Source organism: Musca vetustissima, unplaced genomic scaffold, assembly GCF_032173495.1.
Source record: "Musca vetustissima isolate MV318-11 ecotype Yass unplaced genomic scaffold, APGP_CSIRO_Mvet_v1 utg10917, whole genome shotgun sequence".
In the NCBI taxonomy this organism is placed as follows: Eukaryota; Metazoa; Arthropoda; class Insecta; order Diptera; family Muscidae; genus Musca; species Musca vetustissima.
Window position 1 is genome coordinate 143,301 of NW_026880121.1, and position 18,875 is coordinate 162,175.

The window sequence follows — 18,875 nt, forward strand, 5'->3', positions numbered from 1 at the left end:
ACGACTATACTGCTGCGATGAAGGGGTTTGTGGATATGCCGCCGTGGAAAATGAAGAATACGGCCAAGCGTAGCGAGCAGATTGCCCAGCCTTAAAGATGGAGCGAGAGGCCAAAAATGCGGAGAAGCGGATGAAGACTATTGGCTGTCAGAAGAAGCAGGCTGACAAAGATGAGGTTCAGCCGAAGAGGGACGTATTTGGAGACAATAATGATGGCAAAGCAAAAGGGGAAGATTTTCTCTCTAAAATTAAGTTTGTGGTCAGAAGTGGGAACAAAATGAAGAATGAAGCCGCGGCTATGATCAGGCTTGTAAATGGTACAGCCTGGAGAATGATGCTATTTGTCAAAGATGAGGACAAACCAGTTGGAAATCGTATGACCGAGAAGCTGATGGAGACTATGGTCAATGGTTCAGACTGGAAGTAGAAGCCTGCCAACAAAGGTGGAGGTGCCAATAGAAGAAGCTGGTTAGAATGATGGCGGTGGCGGTACCTGGATGCGGTCACCTAGCTGTTTTAAATTGCACTTAAGTTCTTTATATCTAAATTTGTATTTTTAAAACGAACATGGGTTTCGTATAATAAAGATAGTGAATGTCTTGTTGTGGGTCTCTTGTGTAGAAGAGAGAATATTTAGTTAAACAGGGATCTATTTTCGTATACAGTCCACTTGAGATAATCGATTATTTTGGTTGAATGTTTGTACACAAAATTAATTTTTCAAGAGTCCATCCATGTCGAGGATTTTTAAAAATCCATTGCCTTAGATGGACTATTTCAAAGGTCTTACCCTATCCCTGGCACTTTCTGGATAAAATTTACAAATCCGTAAAAATCCCATGAGCCAGTCATCGTTGTCTAGCGGGACAATTAGTTTTTCTTCTTCTGCAATAAACAAAATTATGTTTTGAAAAAAAAATTTAAATTCCATTTCCAACCTTTAAGAAATCTCCTCAGTTTTTCTAAACCCTTGGCAATATTTTCGGGAGTTTCTCGTAATTCGTTACGAGCAATTTCTTGGGCTTCCTCACTGATATTTTGTAGCTCTAATTTAAAGGTGTAATTTCCAAAATTCGTTTCAGGTTCGTATTTTTTACAAGTAAACATAATTTTATAAAAAAAAAAAATATTTTTTGAGACCACAAACTTATTACAACACCTCTGCTATGTCTCACAAAAGTTACAAAACTAATAACATTAAAATGATATGCTTTAGTTTGAACTATGGGGTTTCCGATTTTGGGCGCTGTTGTTTATGGCATTGTTAATTTCTTTTTTTTTAATTTCTTCATTTCTGTTCGTTAATAAATGTGCATAATTTGTATTTGTTGTTGTTGTATGGATTGCACACAAGTCAAAATGCAAAAAAAAAAATAAGACAACAATCCATTGCATATAATGTGAGTGCAATGGTCATCGATCGGATTTGGGTGAGACCAAACATAGAGAACCCTTAAAATATATTTTTAAAGACCATGCCTTGTACAGACCCTTGAAAAAATATTTTTTTAAAGACCAAGCCTTGTATAGACCCTTGAAAAAATATTTTTTTTTAAATCCACGCCTTGTATATGTAAGATATTGTTAGATCTTTATTGTTTCATTCTATGTTTGTTTCAACTCAAATTCATAAGTAAACAGAGGAACAATTGATCGAGTGAAATAACTGTAATATTATTTTGTCATCTTCCACTTTCGCTTTCATGAATAAATTTATGTATACCTATTTTTAGTTCTAATAAAGAATTCATTGAACGTTTACGTGTCCGTGTTTCATTGCGCTAACAGTATAGACATTGGAAATTTTTTTAAATCCACGCCTTGTATGGACCCTTGAAAAAATATTGTTTTAAAAATCCACGCTGTTCACGTAGCGAACATGGGTTTCGTATAATAAAGATAGTGAATGTCTTGCTGTGGGTCTCTTGTGTAAAAGAGGAGAATATTTAGTTAAACAGGAATCTATTTTCGTATACAGTCCACTTGAGATAAGAGATTAATTTGGTTGAATGTTTGTGCACAAGAATACGATAGAAGTTTTCAATTGCCCCATGTGGAATGTTTGGGTGAGATTACGGGGAGTTATCTTCACTACTGACTGATAAGCATGTGTCCACTACATGTATTATGGCAGAAGGGTTTACGCACTCTCTCTCTCTCTCTCTCATACACATTAGTCTAAGATAGGTTAAGTCATATTGTAATACTTAGTTCTTACTTAATTACTTAGCTGGCTTGTGACATACCTTTCATTCCATAAGCCGAGCTTAGAAAAGATTTCCAGGCGCGTCGTCGATCTTTTGCGCAGTTTTTCCAATTTGAAAGCCCATTTTCGGCGATATTGTCTTCGACTTGATCTTTCCAACGTATTCTTGGCCTTCCCCTTTTGCGTGAACCTTCAGCTGGTTCGCTTTTATATGCCTTCTCGCCTGGTGCATCTTCATCCATTCTCACACCATGACCTAGCTAACGTAGTCGCTGCAGCTCAATACGTCTAACAATGTCGATGTCCGAGAATAGCTTGTACAACTCATGGTTCATTCGGTGGTAATATTCACCGTCAACGCAGATCGGCCCATAGATCTTTCGGAGAATTTTTCTCTCAAACACTCCAAGAGATGCCCCATCTGCTTGCGTAAGTACCCATGCTTCAGATCCGTATAACAGCACCGGTGAGTTTGGTCTGGCGGGAGGTGGCCTTGCTTTTGAGTTGTTTGCTCAGAGTAGCATCGGTTGGTCATCAGTATCCTTCTACGAATTTCAAAACTGATGTCATTCGTTTTATTTATGGCGGTACCAAGGTATATAAAATCTTTGACTACCTCGAAGCTGTAGTTCTCAAGTTCCACAGTTGGTCAGAGGCTACTGGACGTCTTGCGCGTTGATACCATCAGATTGGCCTTCTCGCCGTTTACTGTCAGACCCGTTTACTGGGCAGACTTCTTCTCAATTTGTTCAAAGGTGGCTGTTACCGCTCCAGTGTTCGACCCATTATGTCGATGTTATCGGCGGGTAACATGTGTTGTTTGGTGTACAGAGTGCCATTTCTGTTCACATTTGCCCTTCTCCAGCAGGATGTTAAAAAGGTCACACGACAAACTGTCACCTTGTCTGAATCCTCGTTCGGTATTAAACGGGCTTCGAGAGGTCCTTTACGACTTTAATTGGTGACCTCGTGCCAGTTAAAGTTATCCTGCTTAGCCGAATTAATTTTGCAGGAATGGCAAACGCAGACATGGCTTTATACACCTCTGAACGGATAGGGCTGTCAAATGCGGCTTTATAGTCGACGAATAGGTGGAATGTGTCGATGTGTTTTTCGTGGGTTTTTTTCTAGGATTTGGCGCAGAGTGAAAATCTGGTCAATGGTGGATTTGCCAGTTCTGAAGCCACATTGGCATGGTCCAATAATGTCATTGACCATGGGCTTCTGTCGTTCACACAGCACACCGGATAGCACTTTATATGCGATGGGAAGGAGACTTATTTCTCTATAGTTGGCACATATTGTCTTGTCTCTTTTTTGTACACGGGACACAGGATGCTGAGGTTCCTCCAATCATAGGGTATGCATTCTTCTAGCCAAATTGTACTAATCAGCTGGTTCATGCTCCTTACTAGCATCTGACCCCCAGTCTTGAATATTTCGGCTTGTAAGCCATCGGCACCTGCTGCTTTATTATTTTTCAGCCGATTGATTGCTATTCTGACTTCATCTTGGCTAGGTGGTATACACCATCTATACCGTCATCTATTATTGGTTCTAGACAACAGAACACCTCCTTTATCACACGCCTTCGATAGACCCTTGAAAAATTATTTTTAAAAAAAATCCTCGCGTTGTAAAGCCCCTTTGAAAAAATATATTTTTTTCAAAATCCACGGCTTGAAAAAATATCCTTTTAAAAATCCACTCCTTTCGGATGGACCCTTGAAAAAAAATATCAAAAACACGCCCTCTCACATCCTCCCACACAACTTCTTTATTTAATATTTTTATCCAATATCTGAAATTGTTCAAAATCCTTTGAATATTTTTCAAACAATTCAATCCATTGTGGACCATATGATTGCCGACCGCTTGTCAAAGTTCCGCCATATTCCTCAGGCAAACAATCCGGTGAAATATGCCGATGTAACGATGACATATCCGAGCCATGAAAATGAATACGTTTATACATTTTCTCCTGTATCATTGGCTTGGCAAGGGCAAAAACCATATCGAACACTTTCGGATTATTGACAATGTGATAGGCCTTCAGACGTATACCCATGCCTTCCTGAATAAATGTGACTAAAGATTTCAGTAACATTGGGGTATAACGTATTGCCTTTTGCATCGTCAGGCCATCGAGGTCCAGTATGATGACAATTCCCGATATTTGTGTCTCCGGTTCGGCACGAAAATATTCACATTGCAGGATAAAAGATTGCAGCAGGGAGTCAAGGGTGAATTTTTTATGATTCCAATATTCTAGGAAGGGAAAGGACATAAAAAAATAGTGAGTGAGGGTGGGTGGGGTAGGGAGTGAGAGTGAAGAGTTATGTGTTTCTCCTTACTTCCCTGTAATGAAATAAATAGACGACGCCCATATTGATCCCTTTGTGGTAACATGGACCCCGTATAGTCCTGCATCACTTCCTTAACCGTGGCCAATGTCAAGTCCTTGCAAAGTTTCGTATATTTTTGGCGATAATTTAAATAGTTTTTTATCTGAAAAAAAAAATTGAATGAGGTTCTGAAATTCTTAATTAAAAAAAAAATACCATTTGTAAGGCTCCTTCAGGATAAAAATGGGCCGGCCTCAGGAAACTCAAAAGCCACACATCACTATCCAAGGGGCAGTTGAGATCAGTTTCAGCTGGAAATATTTTTCAAATGTCGATCCGAGGGAATTTTTAAAAAATATTTTTTCAAGGGCCACAGGCTTGGATTTTTAAAAAAAATATTTTTTTAAAGAATCCTTTCATACCTTCCAGTAAATTCCGCAATTCTTTGAGACCCTTTTCAATATTTTCCGGCGTTTCCCTTAAATCCTCTTTGGCCACAGCTTTAGCATATTCGCTTGCCTCACAGTAATCCAATTTGAAGCGAAATCCTTCGTATTCGAGCTGAGGTAGATCACTTGAAATTTTGTACATGATTTTGGATAATTTTTTTTTGTTCAAAATTATTTTTAAAAAATTTTGAATATTTTTAAAATTTGTTATTGTTTTTTTTTTAATTTATTTTTATTCTCCTCACTATTTTTTTAAATAGTCCTTTAATATCCTTTTTGTTTTACGCGGTCGAAAAACAGTCTCGTCTCTTGCGATCTTTAATACCGATTAATCGGTATATAGTTTTCAAGATCATTTTTATAGACTTCGATGTCCATTTGCAGATCGCCTTACTCATGTCATTTGAATTTTTTATTCAATATAATTTATAATTATAATAATAATCATAATGAGTAATAGGTGAGTTCGATGTGACCCTTGCTTGTAAGTTGAACATGCCCGTATTCGCTCGTGCTCGAGAAATTCCGTTTGCTCTGAGGGACAAATATGCATCGGATATAGACAGGAAATTGAAAGCCGGTCTCCTATAAAAGGGTCGAATTTTTCTGAATGGGTAACTACAAGCCCACATTCAATCCGAGAATTATTATGGCTGAGCATTTAATACCGAATCCGGAATTTTTGTGCTCGAGAAATTCCGTTTACTCTGAGGGAGGGACAAATATGCATCGGAGATAGACAGGGAAATTGAAGGGTCGAATTTTTCTGAATGGTCTTCAACAACGCATGCGGTGGTAAAGAAGAACGGCAAAATTAGAATCACGGGTAACTACAAGCCCACATTCAATCCGAGAATTATTATAGATGAGCATCCAATACCGAAGCCGGAATTTTCGTGGGCTTAAACTGAATCGAGCTAAGTGTGTATTTGCACCATCATCAGTTGAATTTTAGTGATATAGAATTTATGGAGAAGGTATACACAAGTCTGACATGAACGCTCAAGCTATAAAGGATGCACCCAAACCAAAGACACATGATGAGCTGCAGTTGTTTCTTGGGAAAGCCACTTACTATGGCTCGTTGTTTATTCCCAACTTATCATCCAGAGGTAGACCATTGCGAGAGGTGCTCTCTAAGAAACCATTTCAAAAGGTCGTATAGGGATTTGAGGAATGCGCTCATGTTCCGACCAGGTGTTAATACCATATGACCCTCAGTTACCTCTGGTACTTGCAACTGACGCAAGCAAGACGGAAGATGGAAAAGAGCGACCAATAGCATATGCTAGTAGGACACTGTCGGCCACAGAAAGGAAATACCCGCAGATTGATAAAGAGGCTCTGGCCATTTTTGTGGACAGCACAAACGTTCTTCCTGTACTTGTATGCGAAGCATTTCACATTGATAACGAACCATAAACCATTGACACAGATTTTGCACCCGGACTAGAGCCTTCCCACGCTTTGTATGCGGATTATTTGTCGAATTTTAATTTTGATATCTTCTTCAGGTATACTTAGGCTAATATCAATGCTGATTTTTGTTCAAAAGCAGTCCATGCGAATATGGTTGGCAAAATCCGTGTGGAACTTGATGATTTTGATGGGTTTGTTATAAGACAGATGGAACAATTACCGACAACAGCAGAGCGAATAGCATTGGAAACCCGCAAAGATGAGGAATGAGGGTAAGATTGTTAAGCTCTTGGAGGCTGAAAAATGCCTGAAAGCACACGGATATAAATCACCGCTTGCAAATTATAAACTGTCTGACAATTGTTTGGTATTTGAACATCGGGTAGTAATACAACAAAAATTCAGACACAAGATGCTAAAGGACCTTCATGCGGCCCATCTAGGCATTGTCAAAATGTAAGGCGTTGTCAGATCTTTTGTTTTGTTGACCAGGGCTGGACAAAGACATAGAAGAAGTAGCAAAGGCTTGTGGGGAATATGGGCAATTGGCAAACGAACCAACGAAATTTGTGGGACATCATTGGCAATATCCGAGAGGTCCATGGGAACGTATCCACATTGATTATGCCGGTCCCTTTGTGGGAAGAATGTTACTAAATGGATTGAAGTTGAGATAACTTCATCGGCAGCCACGATTGATGCCCTAGACGAGCTGTTCGCAACTTACGGAGTTCCAATCACGATTGTCTCCGACAAATGGCACAGGCTTTGCATCGGAGGAGTTCAATGATTACTTGACAAGAATTGGAGTTAAATACCAGAAATTTAGTGCGTCATACCACCGATCCAATAACGGGGAGGCAGTTCAGAAAATAAAAGCAGCTGTGAAAAAATAATTGGAGAAGGTATCCACATTGATTATGCGGGTCCCTTTGCGGGAAGAATGTTACTGGTGATTACTGACGCATACAGTAAATGGATTGAAGTTAAGATAACCTTCATCGACTTCATCAGTAACCATGATTGATGACCTAGACGAGCTGTTCGCAACTTACGGAGTTCCAATCACGATTGTCTTCGACAATGGCACAGGCTTTGCATCGGAGGAGTTCAATGATTACTTGACAAGAATTGGTGTTAAATACCACAAATTTAGTGCGCCATACCACCCTTCCAATAACGGGCAGGCTGAAAGATCAGTTCAGACCATAAAAGCAGTTATGAAAAAATAATGGGGGCGAGCAAAGAACGTTTACAATTACGGTTAAATTAGTACCTACGACATTATAGAATTGCTCCTCATGGAACTACGGGCAAATCCCCTGAAAAGCAGTATATTAAATTCACCCCGACATATCGCGTTTTTGAACCAATGCAAAAGAAAGAAAAAGTGGCTTAAAGGCATTATAGTGCGGCGAACGGGTGAAGTGCATTATTAAATTTTACATGAAGGGAAGGAGGTTAGACGGCATGTTGATCAGATACGAGTCTGAGTTTCAAATAGGGGAAATGGAAGTAAAATGGTGACCATTGCTCCTACCGAGTCAAAAAATGTTATTCGATGCTCGTCACGTCCTCAGTCACACTCAACAGCACAGGGATCAATCGAAACATAGTTACAAGTGATCATTCTCTGGGAGAGATTGAACCGGACGAGGCAGCCCTGGAAGACGGATTTATAACCCAGAAGTCTGAATTTCATGGGTTTACCAGTGGTAACATTGAACGTACCTCAAATACATCCCAGAAGGTCGTCAAGGCCAAGACGACAAAGAGTCCTCTTCTCACCACAATAAACATGGACAAAGGGGAGAAAATGTTATGTTTTACCTTATTAATATTATAGTTATGCCTTATCTGGCTACACTACACATTTATATTTGAATTCATATTATATGGCAACTCTATTTTCATCATTCCTTTAGCCTTAACCTTTACTCTTAGTCCTAAGGCTTCTTTTAACAATAAAACTCCTTTGAAAAAATATTTTTAAAAATCTACGCCTCTTATAGATCTTTGAAAAAAATATTTTTAAAAATCTACGCCTCTTATAGATCTTTGAAAAAAATATTTTTAAAAAATCCACGCCTCTATTGGACACTAAAATCCACTTTTTTTTGTGAACACACCCAATATTCATTATTATAATTATTAGCTAAACTCAAATACATTTGCCTCGAATCGAAATCATTCCATTCGAACTTCTAACACGCTTGGACGCGTGTTGCTCTAAAAAAAAATGTGTAAAACGATCTGCAAATGGAAAAAGAAGTGTATAAGAAACATATTGAAAACTATATACCGATTGATCGGTATTAAAGGTCGCAAGAGGCGGGATATATTTCGGCCGCGTAAAACTAAAAATATATTAAATGAATATTAAAATATAACAACAAAAATAAATAAAAATTACTAGAAAATTAAAGAAAATAAATTACAACAACAAATTATAGTTCCATAAAAAAAAATATATATACATATATATATATATAATCTTCATTCAAAAAATTAAATAAAAAAATAAATTATTAAAAATTATGTATCAAATATCAAGTGATCTCCCACAACTCAAATACGAAGGATTTTTTTTCAAATTTAATTACTGGAAATAACACTGGAAACTATTGAAAACGTTCCCAAAGAATTGCGGAATTTACTGGAAGGTAAGAAGTCTTTTATGGACCCTTAAAAAATATTTTTTTTCTTGAAATCCAAGCCTTTAATAGACACTTGAAAAAATTATTTTTTTGGCCACGGTTAAGAAAGTGATGCAGGACTACAGAGGGGGTCCATGTTACCACAAAGGGATCAATTTGGGCGATGTCTATTCATTTCATTACAGGGAAGTAAGTAGAAGCACTTAACTCTTCACTCTCTCCCTACCCCACCCTCCCTCACTTTCTATTCTTTTTTCTATGTCCTTTTCCTTTCCAGAATATTGGAATCATAAAAAATTCAACCTTGACTCCCTGCTGCAATCCTTTATCCTGCAATGTGAATACTTTCGTGCCGAACCGGAGACACAAATATCGGGAATTGTCATCATACTGGAACTCGATGGCCTGACGCTGCAAAAGGTCATACGTGATACACCGATGTTTCTCAAATCTTTATTCACATTTATTCAGGAAGGCATGGGTATACGTCTGAAGGCCTATCATATTGTCAAGAATCCGAAAGTTTTCGATATGATTTTTGCCTTCGCCAAGCCAATGATACAGGAGAAAATGTATAAACGTATTCATTTTCATGGATCGGATATGTCATCGGCATATTTCACCGGATTGTTTGGCTGAACCATATGGCGGAACCTTGACAATGGACCGACAATCATATGGTCCACAATGGATTGAGTTGTATTAGAAAAGTATTTAGAGGATTTTGAAAACTATCAGATATTGGATTTTAAATAAAGACTTTTTTTTGGATGGATATGAAGAGGTGTGTTTTTTTTAATTTTTCTTGGGGTCTATCAGAATTTGGATTTTTTAAAAATATGTTTTCAAGTGTCTAACAGAGGCGTGGATTTTTACACCCTGTGGTACAGGGTATTATGTCTTTGTGCATATGTTTGTAACAGGCAAAGGGAAACGAGATAGACACGTGGTTCCTTTTGAGAATATGCATAGAATCACTTTCTAAATCGATTTATGCAGGTCCGCCCGTCTTTCGGTCTGTCCATGTTAAATACAGGTCGAATTTATTATCCGATTTGGATGAAATTTGGCACAGCTCATTTATTTGGCCCAAGGAGGAACCCTATTGAAATTGGAGAAAATCGGTTCGGATTTAGATATAGCTGCCATATATATTTTCGTCCGATTTTAGGTAAATGGTGCACCAAACTCCCAATATTGTTGCGATTGAGACAAAATTTTGCACCGAGTATTAAATTGGGTCTAGATTGATGTATGCCAAGTTTGGTTGAAATCGGTGCAGATTTAGATATAGCTCCCATATATAGTTTTGTCCGATTTTAGATAAATGGTGCACCAAACTCCCAATATTGGTGCGATTGAGACAAAATTTTGCACCGAGTATTAAATTAGGTCTAGATTGATGTGTGCCAAATTTGGTTGAAATCGCTGCAGATTTAGATATAGCTCCCATATATAGTTTCGTCCGATTTTAGGTAAATGGTGCAATTTAAGTCCGATTGAGACAAAATTTTGTACTTAGTATTAAATTAGGTCTAGATTGATGCATACCAATTTTTTTTTTGAAATCAGTTCAGATTTAGATATAGCTTCCATATATAGTTTCGTCCGATTTTAGGTAAATGGTGCACCAAATTCCCCATATTGGTCCGATTGAGACAAAATTTTGTACAGAGTACTGAATTAGGTATAGATTGATATATGCCAGGTTTTGTTGAAATCGGTGCAGATTTAGATATAGCTCCCATATATAGTTTCGTCCGATTTTAGGTAGATAGTGCACCAAACTCCCAATACTGGTCCGATTGAGACAAAATTTTGCACCGAGTATTAAATTAGGTCTAGATTGATGTGTGCCAAGTTTGGTTGAAATCGCTGCAGATTTAGATATAGCTCCCATATATAGTTTCGTGCGATTTTAGGTAAATGGTGCCCCATACTCCCAATATTGGTGCGATTGAGACAAAATTTTGCACCGAGTATTAAATTAGGTCTAGATTGATGTATGCCAAGTTTGGTTGAAATCGGTGCAGATTTAGATATAGCTCCCATATATAGTTTTGTCCGATTTTAGATAAATGGTGCACCAAACTCCCAATATTGTTCCGATTGAGACAAAATTTTGCACAGGGCATTGAAGTAGGTCTAGATTGATGTGTGCCAAGTTTGGTTGAAATCGTTGCAGATTTAGATATAGCTCACATATATAGTTTCGTCCGATTTTTGGTAAATGGTGCCCCAAACTCCCAATATAGGTCCGATTCTGACAAAGTTTTGCACAGGGCATTGAAGTAGGTCTAGATTGATGTGTGCCAAGTTTGGTTGAAATCGTTGCAGATTTAGATATAGCTCCCATATATAGTTTAGTCGGATTTTATGTAAATAGTGCACCAAACTCCCAATATTGTTGTGATTGAGACAAAATTTTGCACAGGGTATTGAAGTAAGTTTAGATTGATGTATGCCAAGTTTGATTGAAATCGATTCCGATTTAGTTATAGCTCCCATATATAGTTTCGTCCGATTTTAGTTATCTATTTTATTTGTAAAAACAGAAAACCTGACACTGCTTTCCTTTTCCATTATTTAGTTATGTTATATATTTTATTTTACTATTTTTTTAATATATAATTTTTTATTTTGTTTTGTTTTTTTTTTTTTAATTTATTAACTAAAACTATTTCGGGAAAATTCTTTATTTTTCTTAGGATATATATATTGTTTTCTTCTTCTTCATCTTCAGATATATAAATACTCTATATATATAAATTTATTTTCTTATATTTTAAATATGTTTATATTACATTAATGTTTTGTTTTTATTTTTTTCTAGTATTGTCCATAGGTATAAAAAATTGATACTTGGTTTTTTATTTTATTTTTCTTTAAATTTCATTATTATTTAAATTAAAATTTTATTTTGCGCTATTTAATCTATTTTGTTTTTTTTTTTTAATATTTAAGGTCATATGTATATAAATATAAATGACTATACCTTGTTGTCTGTTTGTTTATTTCTTTCTTTCATTCATTCCTTCTTTTTTTTTTTGCTCTTGTCTTGAGTTGAACACTTTTGAATAGAAAAGAAATTAATTCAAATTAAAATTAATTTTCATTTCAATTTTTTTTCTACACAGTATTGAGTATAAAAAATATATATATGTGTGTATATAAAATTAAAAAAAAAAAACTAATATTGATATGCTACAATTTGCTACTTGTTGTGTCTTATTGTTATTCAGAAAAATATGGGGGGGGGGGAGTTTTTTACAATTCATTTGTTTTTCATAGAGTTTTTTTTTCATTTAAATATTTTCCATCACTCGATATTGCTTCCTAGTTTATTTAACTATATCATATTAAAAAAATTAATAAAATGAAAATAATTAATTAATTTGGCAACTAGTTTTCAAATATGACAGGGGGGGGGAATATTCCCCTAAATACAATTTTTTTTTCAGTAATCATAATAATAACTTAAACATAAATTAATATATAAAAAATAAGGCCTTTGGAATTTGCTTTTTTTGGAAGTTAATGGAATTGGTTTTCTTACCTTAAATAAATAATTAAATAAAATACAAGAAATACGAAAAAAAAATTAAGTACACAAGTTTTGTCATAGGAAGGAAGGCTATGCCATTGACATCTACTCTAAACACATACAACAACAATACATTCTAATGGGGAAGCAGGGAGTATATTTCATTTGTTATATACAAAATTTCCTAACATATTTTTAGCCTCCTCCTCTTCCCTCTTCTTCTATTTCGGTTTAATTTTCTCATACATATAACGTTGTATTTGTTTCTTATCCGGCTGCAGTAATTTGCGTTTATTGAATTCGAATTGCTGCAGCGCATATTCGTAGAGTTCATTTTCCATTTTCCAGATTTTCGATTCCATTATAGCTGCCACAGTTTCTTCACTGGGTGGACGTTTGTTGAGGGTATTGCGTAAATGAGATTTATTGGAATGTTGATAGTATTCACGGAAGCCATGGAACATTCTGGAAAAAAAATATTTTAATAAAAAATAAAATTAATTTCAAGGGGTGGATTTAAAAAAGAATTTTTAAAGGCAACAGCTCGGTGAGGTATAAAACCAGTAAGGAAAGTAATAAAGTCAGACTGGGCCGACTATATGATACCCTTCACCATTTTGCATATATTCTACATATGTATCCTAACAGATGTAGCGTGTTTTTTATATATCTATATTTGAACCGATTTCGGGGAAACTTGCCAGAGACTAATATTATATTACTTCAGTATGTTGTGTCAATCGGCCTAGCTATGGATCTTTTCACGAAGCTTAGCAACATCATTAAGTACCCTATGCTTACCCTTAAGTACCCTATGCAAATCGAAAGATATATAGGCCCTTTGGCGCACCAATTACATAAAATCGGAAAATATATATGGGAGCTACAACTAAATCTGAACCGATTTTCACGAAACAAATTTCGTGCAAATCGAATGATTTTCAGAGACTTTGGTGCAGCAATTACCTAAAATCGGATAAATGTATATATGGGAGCTACATCTAAATTTGAACCGACTTTCACGAAACTTTGCACACATCATTCTAGACTTAAGTCAGTACGCTATGCCAAAATTCGTGCATATTGAAAGATATATAGGGTCTTTGATGCACCAATTACCTAAAATCGGACGAAACTATAAACGGGAATTATATCTAAATCTGAACCGATTTCAACAAAATTTGGCATGCATCAATCTAGACCTAATTTAATACTCGGTGCAAAATTTTGTCTCAATCGGACCAATATTGGAAGTTTGGTGCACCAATTACCTAAAATCGGACGAAACTATATATGGGAACTATATCTAAATATGAACCAATTTCAACAAAACCTGACATATATTAATCTATACCTAATTCAGTACTCTGTGCAAAATATTGTCTCAATCGGACCAATATTGGAAGTTTGGTGCACCAATTACCTAAAATCGGATAAATGTATATATGGGAGCTACATCTAAATTTGAACCGATTTTCACGAAATTTTGCAAACATCATTCTAGACTTAAGTCAGTACGCTATGCCAAAATTCGTGCACATCGAAAGATGTATAGGGTCTTTGATGCACCAATTACCTAAAATCGGATGAAACTATATATGGGAGCTATAACTAAATCTGAAGCGATATCAACCAAACTCGGGACATATATTAATCTATACCTAATTCAATACTCTGTACAAAATTTTGTCTGAATCGGACAAATATTGAGAGTTTGGTGCACCATTTACCTAAAATCGGACGAAACTATATATGAAAGCTATATCTAAATCTGAAGCGATATCAATCAAACTCGGCATGTATCAATCTAGACCTAATTCAGTACTCTGTGCAAAATTTTGTCTCAATCGGACCAATATTGGGAGTTTGGTGCATCATTTACCTAAAATCGGACGAAACTATATATGGGAACTATATCTAAATATGAACCAATTTCAACAAAACCTGACATATATTAATCTATACCTAATTCAGTACTCTGTACAAAACTTTGTCTCAATCGGACCAATATTGGAAGTTTGGTGCACCATTTACCTGAAATCGTACAAAACAATATATGGAAGCTATATCTAAATCTGAACCGATTTCCGTAAAACTCGGCATGTATCAATCTATACCTAATTCAGTACTCTGTACAAAATTTTGTCTCAATCGGACAAATATTGAGAGTTTGGTGCACCAGTTACCTAAAATCGTACAAAACAATATATGGAAGCTATATCTAAATCTGAACCGATTTCAAAAAAATTTGGCATGCATCAATCTAGACCTGATTCAGTACTATGTGCAAAATTTTGTCTCAATCGGACCAATATTGGGAATTTGGTGCACCATTTACCTAAAATCGGACGAAACTATATATAAAAGCTATATATAAATCTGAACCGATTTCAACAAAATTTGGCATGCATCAATCTAGACCTAATTTAATACTAAGTACTAAATTTTGTCTCAATCGGACTTAAATTGAGAGTTTGGTGCACCATTTACCTAAAATCGGACGAAACTATATATGGGAGATATATCTAAATCTGAACCGATTTTCACAAAACTTAGCATGTATCAATCTAGACCTAATTCAGTACTCTGTACAAAATTTTGTCTCAATCGGACCAATGTTGGGAGTTTGGTGCACCATTTCCCTGAATTCGGACGAAACTATTTATGGGAGCTATATCTAAATCTGAACCGATTTTCTCCAATTTCAATAGGGTTCGTCCTTGGGCCAAATAAGTGACATGTGCCAAATTTCATTCAAATCGGATCATAAATGCGACCTGTACTTTTTTCACAAAAATACATGGACGGACGGACATTCACAGTGTGGTGAAAGGTATAAAAAGGGGGTTATATGCGGACTACCCCTAAAAAGTGGTGAATATTAATAATTTTTGGTGGGGAGATTTGTTACCATATACAACTACAAAATACCAAATTTCATCGAATTCGGTTGAAAAACGCGCTCAAGAACTTCAAAATATCGAAAATTGGGGGTACCCTTATATGGGGGCTACCCGAAAAAAATTGACCTATATTTATACTTTTTGTGGAGAGATTTGCTACCCAATAAGAACTCAAATAACTAAATGACAGCCAATTCGGTAAAAAAAAATCCGGTCAAAACCCCCAAAACTGGAAATTAGGAGGTACCCTTATATGGGGACTAATAGAAAAAGTGGACCTATATTTATAATTTTTAGTGGGGAAATTTAGTACCCAATAAGAACCCAATGTACCAAATTTCAGCGAATTCGGTTGAAAACCGAGCTCAAGAACCTCAAAATATCGAAAATTGAGGGGTACACATATATGGGACCTGCCTGCAGACAAAGATAACTCTATGCAAAATTATATACTCAATTCGTTTAAACGCTAGAGTGATTACAACAGACAGACGGACATGGCTATATCGTCATAGAATTTTTTCGCTTTTTTATAGGGTTGAAAATGATTATTTCGATGAGTTACAAACGGAAAAACAAAATTAATATACCCTCCACCATAATATGGTGGAGGGTATATATGCAAAATTAAGATACCCTCCTCCATACTATGGTGGAGGGTATAAAAATCTAAAACTATTAATATTCGTCAACTTTGAAGGATAAGCTCCGTATAACCTAACCTCCAAAATGTTGGTATTTGGTTATTTTGGGTCCGGGTTTTCAACCGATTTGGCTGTAATTTGGTATTTTGAATTCTCTTTAGGTGATACATCTTCCTACCAAAAATTATGAAAATTGCTCTACTTTTTGGGGTAGCCTCCATTAAGGGTACCACCAAAATTTTGCAATATAGGGGAAATCGGCCAAATTTTTGAACCGAATTGGCTCTTATTTAATATTTTGAGTTCTCACTGGTTGATAAATCTTCCTATAAAAAATTATGAATATCGATCTACTTTTTGGCATAGCCCCCATTATAAGGGCAATTTTAATTTTCAAATTGGGGATTGAGTTTTTTTTTTTGGTTATAATTGAAGCCTCGTTAAAAAGACTTTCCAATTTTGAATTTATACTCCTTATGAGTTTTTTTTTTAATATTTTACTAAATAATTTCAAAGAATTTTTTGGAATATTTTACTCAATAATTTCTTAATTCATTTCTACATACCTTGGCAATGATTTCTCTAGCAAATCAACAAAATCTTCCATTTGTTCCGTAACACCAACTAGAAAATATTTATTAACTAAATTATTTTTCGCTTCATTTAGGGCCCATTGGCTGCCAGGTTCCCAACACTCGGCGGCATGGCCACAAAAGAATGGTATCTGTAGCCACATATTTTTTGGATCACAATCGGGTTGTTTCAGTTTAACACATTCATCAAATGTCTGTAAAAGATTTTTTTTAAATTAATATCTGATATCACAAAAAAATCACAAAAAAATCTTACAATTTTATTGCCAGCCTTCTTACGTACTAAATTCGGACGATAGTTATCACCATAGCGTAGAAAATAATAATAGGATACCAGCCTATCTAAGGGTTTACGCACTAGATTTATATAGATGGGATTGTGGGATATTTGAAATCTGTAAATTGGAAAAAATAATATTAAAAATAATGAATAGATTTTAAATAGAAAAATATAAAAAAGGATTCAAGTACAAATTTTCAAATTGATAAAGGAGAAAAAACCGAAAAAAAAATTCGTTTAATATAAAAATGACTCTTGCGGATTCTGTAACAGACCAAAAATCTAACTTGAGTAGGTTGTTTTCAAAAATTTATATTTGTTTTCGTTTTTTTTATTCTTTCTTTTTTACTCACTTTGAAAAATCCAAGTACGCCACATGTCCATGATATAATGCTGGTTTCATTTCATGCCACTTGCTGACATTTCGTGCAAAAGAGACCTGTTGAAAATTGAAACCGAAAACCAAAAAAAAAAATTGAATACATAAGCACATATAAAAATATGATTACCCAGCCGTCTAGCCTATGCTCACCTGATTTGGTAATGACAAAACGTGACTATTTGCCGAGATATTGATATGCAAAACATGAAAACGATTCCTTTTACATAAATCATAGGCAATATTTACAAAACTTGTTGAACCCGTTTTCGGTACACGATTATAGAGTACCACCAATTGTTCTTCATAATCGAAATTATCCAATGAAATGTCTGTGGCCAAGTCGACACCCAATGTGGATTGTTGGCGTGGATTCGTCAAAGGTTTTAGAGCTGGAAAATAAATATAAAAATTAGTCATCAGAATTCTGGGAAAAACACATACAATACATACCAACAATTTTGACATCCGTACCAAAGACCCAATATCCAATGACTATCAGACATATGGTACTCATTAGGAAGAGCCAATGTTTGATGTTTGTCAACAACATTTTTCTCATGACCCACACCCCCTTTCTTAAACCAAAAACCAAATTTAAAAAAAATATGTAATTCTATTCGTTACTTCTTTTCTCCGCTCCTCCTCTGTCTGTTGTGGTTTGTGTGGCACTCAGCCAGCCCTCAGCACCGTGTCCACACCGCCACCTAATGTTGTCTTGTGGTATTTTTATTAGCTTTTTCTTCAATTTTTGTCTTTGGATTCCGCTTTAATTTACACATTTTGTGTGGTTTGTGATTGGGTTATTATAAAACTACGTGACAATCTCTTCTTCAAGAGAATTGCCGAGATATGCTGCTACTGCTTCAAGTCTTTTGTGTGTGTTTTTTGTCGAGTTATTTTTTTTAAAGAAATATTTTCTTCAGTATATTTACATGAATTTCGAGGTTTTCGAATGACGTTTTGTGGTTGGAAGGCGAAGGAAAACACGAAAGCAAAATTGTTGGATAAATGATGGGAATAATAACAAAACTGATTTTATATGAATAGGTTGCAAGAAATCGAAAACGGAAGGGGTGTAGGTTTCACAAAATCATTTTTGTCATATGGCATAAACATATGATTTAGGTGGCTAGGCTATATGACAAGCTGTTAAACGTAAATGATTGATTTATTTAAAGAAGATATGACATATTTTTTGCGTTGCTGAAAAAGAAATCAAAAATTATTCAAATAAAAGATGGGAACAAAAATATGCATTAATAATTAGCGCAAAATAGATAAAGAAAACGGAAATCATCGGGGAAACAAAAACGATTTTTTGGAAAGGATTTTTGAAGATTTTTTTTGGAATTGGAAAGAATGTTTTTTGGGAATCTCCTGGGGGCGTGGTTTTTTAAAGAATATTTTTAGAAAGCGCCTAGAGGTTTGGATTATTAAAGAATAATTTTTTGGA

General features: G+C 35.4%; 2 protein-coding genes across 2 annotated transcripts; one reads left to right on the top strand and one right to left on the bottom strand.

The window, feature by feature from the left end:
- The first annotated feature begins 6,678 nt into the window (after positions 1–6,678).
- LOC133325511 (alpha-tocopherol transfer protein-like) lies at positions 6,679–9,715 on the top strand. Its single transcript, XM_061534255.1, has 2 exons — positions 6,679–6,691; positions 9,354–9,715. The coding sequence occupies exons 1-2, from the start codon at positions 6,679–6,681 to the stop codon at positions 9,713–9,715; spliced, it is 375 nt and encodes a 124-aa protein (XP_061390239.1).
- Positions 9,716–12,840: 3,125 nt separating this feature from the next.
- LOC133325504 (heparin sulfate O-sulfotransferase) lies at positions 12,841–17,978 on the bottom strand. Its single transcript, XM_061534247.1, has 6 exons — positions 17,858–17,978; positions 17,573–17,811; positions 17,394–17,479; positions 17,017–17,155; positions 16,734–16,954; positions 12,841–13,085 (listed from the first exon to the last, which is right to left on the bottom strand). The coding sequence occupies exons 1-6, from the start codon at positions 17,970–17,972 to the stop codon at positions 12,842–12,844; spliced, it is 1,044 nt and encodes a 347-aa protein (XP_061390231.1). The 5' UTR covers positions 17,973–17,978; the 3' UTR covers position 12,841.
- Positions 17,979–18,875: the final 897 nt, after the last annotated feature.

Excerpts from the sequence above, each read along its gene's own strand:
- LOC133325504 (XM_061534247.1), bottom strand. The coding sequence starts at position 17,972 with ATGTTGTTGACAAACATCAAACATTGGCTCTTCCTAATGAGTACCATA. Across the intron at positions 17,480-17,572 it reads TTTTGTCATTACCAAATCAG|GTCTCTTTTGCACGAAATGT; the intron begins GTGAGCATAGGC and ends AATTTTCAACAG. Across the intron at positions 17,156-17,393 it reads GCGTACTTGGATTTTTCAAA|ATTTCAAATATCCCACAATC; the intron begins GTGAGTAAAAAA and ends TCCAATTTACAG.